The 10,680-nt window shown below is 42.9% G+C and overlaps 1 protein-coding gene across 1 annotated transcript in view; it reads left to right on the top strand.

Annotated features, from left to right (window-relative positions):
• Positions 1-10,179, top strand: part of LOC111817200 — a 40,163-nt gene extending 29,984 nt beyond the window's left edge. Inside the window, exons 2-4 of the mRNA XM_023717232.1 lie at positions 7,006-7,153; positions 8,962-9,202; positions 10,005-10,179. Coding sequence (XP_023573000.1) covers positions 7,006-7,153; positions 8,962-9,202; positions 10,005-10,179 — 564 coding nt within the window. The remainder of the gene's footprint in view (positions 1-7,005; positions 7,154-8,961; positions 9,203-10,004) is intronic.
• The last annotated feature ends 501 nt before the right edge of the window (positions 10,180-10,680 follow it).

Below are 10,680 nucleotides of genomic sequence, written 5' to 3'. Positions count from 1 at the left end.
TCTCTCTCTCTCTCTCTCTCTCTCTCTCTCTCTCTCTTTCTGTATTTATAGCAGGATCTACAGGGTCTCACTACATACATCAGATTCGTAGTGATTCTTCTGTTTACTGCCTCCCAAGCGCTGGGATTACAGGCTTGCACCACCATGTCCAGTCTCAATTATGGTGTGCCCTGGGGGCAGGGCCAGCACAGCACACTGGGGATTGAATCCCTGGGGCTGCTGTGCTCTGTGGAAGCAGGCAGTTTAATCCGCTGAGCTATTTGGCCAGTCCATTATTTTGTATTCTTTAAAGAAATATTTCTGAGACAAACAACAGCAACAACGAGTGTTTCTTGCCAAGAGATACAATAAATACTAAAAGGTGTTTTCTAGGAGGCAAGAATGTATCAGACAGAAAGTTAGATTCCCACAAAGAAGAGAATAACACTATTAAAAAAATGAGAAGTTAAAAAAAATTATTATTATTATTCCCCCCCTCCCCCGGAACCGGGGATTGAACTCAGGCCCTTGTGCTTGCCAGGCAAGCACTTATTCTACTGAGCTATCTCCCTGGCCCCTTATGGTATTTTTTTGTTTTTAATTTCTCTAAAGTATAGTTAAAGAAAAAAGTAATAATACATCATATGTTTATAGCATAATTTAAAATAAAATTGTTTATAACAGTAATGCAAAGGGTAAGAGAGAAGAAATGTGAATGAAATGCTATAATCTGAACCAAGTATGAACTCAGGGTTTTTTTCTTTTTTTAAAAAAAATTAGTATTTCTTAGTTTGATCCACTGAAAAGTCTTAGAAATGATGACATATGTACAGTTCTAAAATATCTAAGCTATACATTAATGTATCTAAATATCATTTCCAAGTAAAAATGAAGGCTGCTTGGAGAAGTATTAAGATCCAGGCTGCAGCAAACATGTGAACAGCATGAATGTTGGACGTTTTGTGTTTAAAAACTTGAACACTCTCAAAAATGCTCAGATTATGTCAAAGGAACTTAGGCAGGACTCACTTCTGAGATGCTTTTCTGCTGTCCAAAATTGGGACAATTCAAACATCAAGAAAACTGATGAAAAAATATCCACTATGTTAAAAATCTATACATTCACAATGATACAAAAACAAATGCACATCACTGAACATCTTAAGAACTTTTCAGGTTATCAATTTATTTCTGTAAGAATGATTAATAAGGGACAGTATCAATCATTTATCCTTCTGTCCTCTAACCAGAATGTGCAGCTGGTTAGAGTTCTTTATATTGGAAATGCCATCAAATGACAGAAAGACTTTACAATTAGACTGGTAACATTTTGCGACCAGTAATAAAATAATGATTGTTAAAAACCACAAAGCAGGGCTGGGGAATTAGCTCAGTGGCACAAGTGCCTGCCTGGCAAGCACAAGGTCCCTAGTAAAAAATAAATAAATAAATAAATAAATAAATAAATAAAATCACAAAGCAAAAGGCAAACAAACATCACGTAAACGCTTTATTAATTATAGCCTCATTTCAAACAGGAAAATATGCATTATGTGTCTCTCCATATGAAGTTTACATGTCACTGATGAATTACTGTTATTACAGGGACTATGGGGTGGAGGACATGCAAAATAACACAAACAGAGATATCCAAGCGATAGTAGGAGGAATTCTCTAGAACAATGACTCAGATTCTTCAAAAGTTAAATGAGATGCATACAACCTTCAAGAAGACTAAAACCATCATACTGTCCACCTCACTTGAATCCAATCAGAAGAAACCAAGATGTTTTTGAGTCAGTTGGGGAAAACAGAACACAGACAGGAGTGCTTGTTCGCATTGAGAAATCATGAATTTTGTTAGGTAGAGTAACGTTGTGCATTTGTTTAGGTGTAATAACACTTGGGGTAGTGTTGCCCCAAATTTATCTGTCAGAGGAACATTTTGAAGTATATAAGAGTAAAATGATGTTTTTCAAGATTATCTTAAGCAAGTGTGGGGGGTTGATAGGTAAATAAGAATTGTGGAGTGTGGGTAGTTGTTGAAGTTGGTGGTGAGACTTGGGATTCATAGTTCTATTTCCTATAGTTGTAATATCTAATACAGTAAAACACCTTTTAAAAGTAGGATATGCCTATGTGCTTCCCAATGATCACAAGTTGAATATTTGCTTATTGAAATTGTTATTTTGCTCTCAAATTGGTTTATATTACTTGGAGTTATTATCATAATTTATCATATGTAACTTAAGCATATGATAAATTTTAAAATATGAGTACAAATAAACAGAATTTTTTTCTATGAAAACTAAGATGCTTTAGATAGTTGATTTTTGAAAAGAGGAACAGAATGAGGTCTGGACAAAGTAGATAGGAAAGGCTTGCATAAAACCATAAAGATTTTTTGAGAAGGATTTTGCACTCAGATTTTTTTCACAAATGTGTTGACTCTCTAGATCACTTTAAGTAAACCACATCTGGAGATTTTAGAGGAGATGTGGATCAGACTTAAGCAAAAAAGATAACACAGGACTCCAATTGTGCTCAAAAGGCCTGGTGATTAAAAACGTGAACTTGAGCGAAGAACTTAGGAGAATATGATTTATGAATGTAGTCAATTGGTAGTACAAAGGACAGCTAGCTTATTGTGGGCTGTAACAGAGTTGGGGAAATGAGGAGCTGACATGATTCGTGCCATGGGTGAGGTGAAAGGTCGTCTGATCTCCAACTATAGAAATTTTTGAGAGTAAATAATGTACTATTTATAACTATGCCAGGCCACCACCAAAACTGGGAGGGATTCTCACCAAACCAGGGTGTTCAGTTACCCCAGCAGTAGAAGACAAGATTAAAATCCTCAGCCATTTAAACATACGGGCACAGCAGCTGCATCTAGCTAGAACGCAGTGCAGCAGAGCCAAATGCCACTGACCTGTGGAGCCCAGGAAGCAAACAGCTGGCATCAGCACAAGCACTAGAAATACCTGCTCTGGAGGAAGGCTGTGTAAGGGGCGGGCTGGGGAGGTGCACCTGGGGAGGATGCTAAGGCGAGAGGACCAGGGCAGGCTTCTGTGTGCAAAGTGCTAGGAGGTGCACAAGGACACAGGCAGTCTGGGGACCTTAGGCCAGAGGTTCTGTTTCCTGTGTCCTATCTCCTATGCCTTTGTTACCATGGAGCTATTTCTGCCTACTCTTGTATAGCCAAGAAGTAAGACTGGTATCTGTTTTTCATTCTATATCAGACACAGAAGTAGGATTTGTGGGTTTCCATGCTCCTTGCTTGTGCTCAAGTCTCTGTAGAGTGGTGGTTCTCTGTGACTATGTGTCAGAATTCCCATTTGAATCTGAGTTCACTGGTGTAGGAAGAAGCTTGGTATTACATAGTCACTGAGCTGGACTTGGACACTGCTGTTGTAGAGACGGACTGTCACTTTTTAGACTTGGCACTCTCAGACTAAACCAAGAGGTAGGTGACTTTTTGTTTTCAGGGCTAAGTAGGAAAGAAAGCACTTTTACAATTCACTTCTGTCCATAAACAATCAGAGGAACTAAAGAAAATAATTGGGGAAGTGAGGGAAAAGCTTCTCTTGTGATGAGACTTGGCCAAAAAATGTCACTCATGTGCCACCAACAACTCACTCTCCAACCACACCAGGGTCCAAAAGCTTATCTAACAGAATATGTTTGATGATGACAGCATAGTGAATGGTCTAGCAGAGATCCCAGAAGTAGGGCTTAGAAGAGTGGGCTATTCTGCATCGGCAGAAGGGATTCACCTGTTTGTCTCTGGGTAAACCTGGGCTGGTTATCACTGCAGTCCTTCACAGAAGCAGCCAGTTCTGGGAGTGGCACCCAAGTCTTGACTCCTAAACTTGAGGTCTTGGAAATAAGCAACACCAATGAATATGGAGAATAGGTAGTAAGTGTGTAGCAGCTACAGTTGCCCTTGTCTGCTAACTTTGACAACAGGGAGTTCTCCGGCTAAGGTGATTTCTAGGCTAGTGATTTATTTTTCATTTTTGTGAATTTGTAAGTATTATCCTAGGAGGGCTGTGTTAAAGTAAATTCAAAAAATTCACAACAAGTCACAGGATAGTGATTCTAATAACACAAGATTGACGATAGTATGTTTCTTATACACTTAGCTTTAATAGTTAAGACACCAAAGTTGACTCTCTTCCAAAAACTTCTGGTTCAGGCTGCTTTGAGTTGCTGTCCAAAGTTTATATATTTCCTAGAGACATTAAAAATTCATTCTCTTAGCTCAAACCACAGTGTGACTTAAATGAAAAAGGAATATATGACTCAGGTACAATATTGAGACCCTTGCATTTAGCCCAATAGCAATGCAATTTCCATCTAAATACATGGATATTTTCCCTTATATGTGCCAGGGGTTTGAGGATGCATTACTGTTAAATATCATCTTCCATTTAAGGTCAGTCTTGTGTGGACTTCTCCATTCTTTGCTTCTTTCTCTTTGTCTCTGTTGCTTTTCCAGAACAATCTTTAAAATGACATATTACAGAAGGATGGGGTTAGGTACTGAGGACCACAGGACCCTAGAGGAGGGAGGTGGACTTCCTAGAGGAGACACTTTTGCACCCAAGCCTCAGTGGATGAGTGAGTCTGCCAATGAGAACGTCCATTTCAGGAGAAGGTTGAGGAAGTAGTGAGAGAAGGCACGGGCTGGGCAGGAGCCGCTGTGCTGCCTCCAGCAGGAATCTGGCTGCGGGAAGGATGCTGGTCAGCCAGGCCTCTGGTACGCTCACAGACCTTCCATCCATCCAGCTGGCACCCCAAACCCTTACTTGGGGTCACCAACTTTGGAGCATCTGTGCTTTCTGAAGATCGAATTGTTTTCTTCTGGGCCACCTCATCCACAGCTAACACCTGGCAGCTGATTCCTCTTCATCCTATCAGGGACCTTTCCATCTGCTTCCAAATGCCAGAAACAGGGAAGTCTCTTTTCAGGAAGGAGGGTGATCTCTCTCTCTCTCTCTCTCTCTCTCTCTCTCTCTCTCTCTCTCTCTCTCTCTCTCTCTTTGCTCCTGGGGTTTCTACTTTTTCTCCTTCTTTGCTTTCATTTTAGTGGGCTTTTGGCAAGGGACTGGGTAAGTACATGAGAATAATATTTCACTTTAAAGAAGGGACTCAGGTGTACACTATGTCTACTTCAATGTTTCTTTTCTTTTCTTTCTTTTTTTTTGTGTAACTGGGGATTGAACTCAGTGATGTTTCTTTCTGAAATCTTGTTTTTAAGATTAGAAAGGAAAAATAACCTTTCTAGCTTAAAACTGTTTTCCTAATAGTACAAATTGCTTTTGTATCACAAAGATCTGGAATGCACACAGAGATTCCGTCCCTTAATTTCCCAACATGCCAGTCTGTAACTTAATCCTGTTTATATTTCATACCATATCATTCCCAAAATGCCCACATAAAATAAATGAACTCTGTATTTGATTAAAATAGCTCATGTTAACACATACTATCTCTTATTAGCTAAATTCTTTGGAGAACATTTTATTTTTTAATTTTAATTTTTGTGTATTTAATACAGGGTCTACAGGGTCTCACTCTGTAGACTGGACTCATAGTGATCCTCCTGTTTTCAGCCTCTCAAGCATTAGGATTACAGGTGTGCACCACCACGCCCAGTCTCCATCGCCATCTCAGTATGCCCTGAAGGCGGGGCTGGCATGGCACGCCAGGGATTGAACCCCGGTCCTGCCACCTGCCTATGGAGAACATTTTATTAGTTCATATTTCAGTCCTGTCCCTTACCCCAGGAGTCCTGCATGGGCACTGCCCCCTGCAGGGGCTTGAGCTCCTGCAAAGTCTGTTGCTCTGGGCCCTTGGTAAGCTATGCGGAAGATGGTAAACAGATCAGGAAAAGTGAGTCAGCATAGAATTGGAACTTGGTCAGGCACTAAGCAGATTTAGTCAACTTTGTATTCTATCATCTTTATGCTTTGCAAACAGCTACCCTAAAATTTCTTCAATTTATTTCACAACGTGAGCCTACATTTCCTATTTTCAAGACTGAGGACCCTGACAGCATTTTCAACATACCTTATGTTCTTCATCCTGCTATGAGCTGTTGCTCACATCAGTAAGGAATCATTCCATCTTCTGTGATTGTTTATCAGTGGGGAAGAAGATCAGAGATAGATGAATTATTTTTGCCCGACAACAAATCTGTGACCAAGAGAACAGTAGATGTCTTTGTCCTTTCACTAACCCTCCTTGAGATAAGAGAAACTTGTTGGCCTACAGCAATCAGGGATTTGGAGTGTCTACCTCACTGACAAAAAATAAAGACCCTTTCTTTACATTTGTTTTAATTGGCAAACAATAGTTGTGCATGTTTACGGGGTACAGGGTGATAATCCAGTACACATATGCCTCGTGTAATGAGCAATGGGGGCATTACCATTTCAGCTCTAGAAATTTGTATCCTTGGCTTGTGATGGGTTTCTTTAAACCCCTCCCTTCTAGTTCTGTATAAAATAATAATAAATTATTGCTAACTCTAGTGGCTCTGTATGGTTGTGGAACACTGCACTTACTCTGCCTGTTTCTCCTCTGTCCTCTCCCCTCTGCCTTCCTCTAGTGAGTATTGTTCTGCTCTCCACCTCTGTGAAATCAACTTTTTAAGGTTTCACATATGAATGAAAGTAGGTGGTGTTTGTCTCTCTCTGGCTTGTGTCACCTAACACAGTGTCTTTCAGGTCTCTGGTGCAGCCATTGATAGGCTTCCATTCTTTTTTTTTTTTTTTTATAGTTAAATGACATACCATGGTGTGTACCTACAGCACAGTGTCTCCACTCATTCATCTGTGGAAATGTTGTGGTTAATTCTACGTATTAGCTATTGATTTACCTTTGAAATCCCATAATCTCATGACCTCATATGCATTTAGTTTTAACAACATTAATCTTTTGTGGCATTTCTGGATGATATTTTTGAGGACACTGAGAAATAGATTTAAGCGAATCTCTCCTCCATTTCACTTCTAGCAGAAAGCAACCCTAAAGAAATACTCGCAGTTTAGTGCTGATGTGGCAGAAGCCATTGCTTTCTTTGACTCCATTATTGCTGAGCTGGAGACTGACAAAAGGCCCCGGGCTGCGGAATTTGCCCCGCCCAATGAAGATGTGGACTTCGATGGTGAGTGCTGAGGAGACACTTGGGCCCAATGGGGAGACTTTCAGGATCCTACTTCCCTGACAAAAGGGAACCCTTCACCTGCACCCGGGCTGTGGCCCCTGTGATTGTTCTTTTGGGGACCTCTTGCCTCAATTGTCCTGGTGTCACTGCTCCAGCATATGCTCCAATGTTTGGGGGTCTGGTTTGAACCAAAGCTCTTCCTTGTGGTCCTTTCCTGAGAGCTGAGACAGATGGAAACTTCCTAAGACCCCATGGAGAAAGTGACAGTGATGAGATTAAAGAAAGAAAACTGAAGGGGAGTGGTGCTAATGGGGGCAGTCCTGTGACGTGCAAAATATAATGGTATTGGATGGCATACTTAAAATTAGCATGATATATCTTATATTATCCATCTTTCACTTCATTGTTTTAGAAAAGAAAGGGAACAGATAGGGTGTATTGGAAAATCCAATTTTGACCCCACCTCTGCTAGGTGGAGGGAAGGGTGGTGGGCATTGGATAGGGCAGGTAAGGCTGGGTGCCTGCCCATGCCAGGTAGGGTTCTACAGAGGAGAGGCCTGAGGCCTGAAGTCTTGCTTCTCTCCTTATGCAGGCTATTGCTGGTGTCTCCCTTGTGGAAAGTAAAGACTTCCACCAGGGTCCTGAGTTGAGCACACTTTTAAATTCCAAGTTTGCCAAGATTTTTCATCATTGTTCCCCCAAACAACCTATGGTGCAATCTGTGGTGATTTTATCCAGGAGTTCAGTAGATTGTGGATACTCAGGTAACAGGTTTCAGTACCAAAAAGCAGTGCTTGAGAGTTTTATGTAAGGCCGAAAAGAAGACAGGCTAGGAGCTTGTTGTTCCAACCTCGATAGTCTTGTAGCTGTGAGATCTGGGATCTCAGACTGGGCTCTGCACAACTGCACAGGCTACTCCTGCTCCCTGAGCTCATTCCCCCTATGGGCTTGCTGCGAGCCCCTCTCCCCCATGCAGCCCCTTCAGTCCCTGAGCAAGGGCAGCCACCTCAAGACAGGTCTGGGAAAGCCAGGGATGGGTAAAAGGATGGAAACATCCACTGAGGATGGAAGGGTCATCCTCAAACAGTTATACTCTTCCAATGAAAATATTTGTCATGGAGTAGTCATTTTTTGTTCAGAAAAATCAATAATAATCTATGTCCATTGTAACTTAGATCAAACAACATTCTAAACTAGAAAGAAGAAAGTAAAAACATATGATCCTGTCATTTAGAGAAAACCATTGGTGCACAACCTTTCAAAAGTGTTTTTAACATACATGTGCATGTGCACGTGCACACACACACACACACACACACACACACACTCACACTATTTGGTAAACAAAAATGGGATTGCTTTTCATTTGCAGTATATGATACATCTTGGGCTTCTTTCCAACTCAGTAAAAACCAGACTCTGTCCTTTTGTTTTGCTTTTGGAGTTATGGGGATTGAACCCAGGGGCACTCTACCATTAAGCTGCAGCCCTAGCCCTATTTTATTTTTAATTTTGAGACCAGATCTTGAACTTGTGATCTCCCTGCCTCCTCCTGTGGTTAGGAGTACAGCTGTGCACCACCAGGCTCTGCTCTCATTTTTAACAGACACACTGTTTCCTTCTATCCTGCACTGTAATTAGGGGGTCCAGACCTCCTTGTGTGGCCATCCAGGCTTCCTAAGAATTTACTGTTGTGAAAGTAGGTGTCTCTACGCTCTTGCTGAGTGCTCAGCCCGCTCAGCCTCTCCTTTGCCTTTTGCTCCTTCTGACAATGCTATCTTCCTTCCCATGTCACCTGCCTCTCCCAGTGACCACCAGTTCCCAGGAGCACAACTTGCATTCCAACTGGATCCTGCGGGCCCCACGCAGACACTCTGAGGACATCGCAGTGCATGCCATTCACACCCCAGACAGCCAGTTTCGGAGAAGCACAGAGTGCAGGACCATTGGCACTCAGAGGAGACTGGAGAGACACCCCATTTACTTGCCCAAGGCTGTGGAAGGGGCGTTCAACACCCTGAAATTTAAGCCTAAAGCCCGCAAAAAAGAGTGAGTGCTGGGGTTAAGCATGTGACCAAGATGTTCTCATAGCCTCCAGACTCCTGGAGTGGTCTTTAGGGTGCACTGAGTCTCAGGCCTACATGTCAAGATTATTCTATATATTTTAGGGCAGCAGGGACGATAGAGTTCAGATTTTCTTTGATTGTCTGCACCCTGGGCTGCCTCTCTGCTGCTACCAATTGGGTCTCGCTTCAGCACTTTAGCTGTCTCCCTTCCTCCCAGATCAACTTAGCTCTCATGCTTTCGAACATCTGCTGTCATCAAGTGACACTGACACACTGTGTGCCACCAATTTTTAATGAGAATTTGAGGATGAAGAGGGCAAGAAAGGAGCAGCATCAAACTAATGAGATACTGCTGTAGGGCTACCTCACCACCATCCCCACTGGCTGCTCCTTCCCAATTGTCTTCTCCCAGGACTAGTTACAGTCACTAAGTCCTACACTGCTGTGGGTTACATGTGCAAGGCAGGAAGTTGGCCTGTCCTGTCCAACAGAAGGGCTTCTGAAGCCTCTTCAGACTTTTTATTTGATTCTGTGAAAGCCACTCAGCTCTGATGGAGTCAGGGATTCTTAGTGTTTTCCTTTTATAACCAAGCACCAGGCATGGTAAAACAGTGAGTCAGTTCTTATCACCCATCCAAGGCAGGCAAAAGCTCATTTGAGGTCCATCCACAGCCCCCATCATAACTTTGTTTGGTCTTCCCCACGACCCAGGCTGGGCTGCACAAGCATGCTAGTGAGCTGCCGCCAACCTGAGCTTACATCTCTGCTTTATCCCTTCCTTCCAGGCTGGGGCGTTCCAGACAGATCCTCTTCAACTTCTCAGGAGAAGACATGGAGTGGGACGTAGAGCTCTTTGCACTGGAGCACCTGGAAACTCTCGAAGAGGGCTACTGTGAGACAGAGAACCCCAAAGGGCAGTGGCTGCTTCGAGAGAGACTCTGGGAGCGGACAGTGCCCTGACTGTGTTCTTTGGCCAGTCTCAGGCTGCTCCCTGAGAACGTATCTTCTGTCAGTGTAGCGGGAGGCCTTTGGGAGAGCTAAACCCCTGCCTACTGTTGCCCAGCTAGTGCCAAACAGCCCTGTGGCTTCTCAGAAGACTCCAGGTCTTGGGAGACCTGGTACTAGGTTTCCCTGCATAGTGAGTGGGTGAGCAGGGAGCCACAGCCCTCTGGAGTGTCAGTGTTAGGCCTAGAGCAAGGAAGGAACTCAGCCATGGAGCTTTGGGCCAAAGTTTTCAAGGCAGTAGCTCTTGTTCCCATGGGGCGAAGAGGTCCTGTGGTGGCTTTGTTTTATGCAGAATGCTCACCTTTCGTTCTAGATGTCCTCAAAGTTTTCCAGAAACTTCTGCGAGGTTAGGCTGAAGATTAAGTCAAAGCCCTGGAAGTTAGGCAAGGGTGTACTGGGGCCTGTCCTCCAGACCACACTGTCTTCCCCATCCCCAAAGCTCTGCCCCACTTCCCA

Source organism: Octodon degus, unplaced genomic scaffold (assembly GCF_000260255.1).
Source record: "Octodon degus isolate 3935 unplaced genomic scaffold, OctDeg1.0 scaffold00051, whole genome shotgun sequence".
In the NCBI taxonomy this organism is placed as follows: Eukaryota; Metazoa; Chordata; class Mammalia; order Rodentia; family Octodontidae; genus Octodon; species Octodon degus.
The sequence above is the reverse complement of the archived record's forward strand: the minus strand, read 5'-3'. Positions and strand labels throughout refer to the sequence as shown.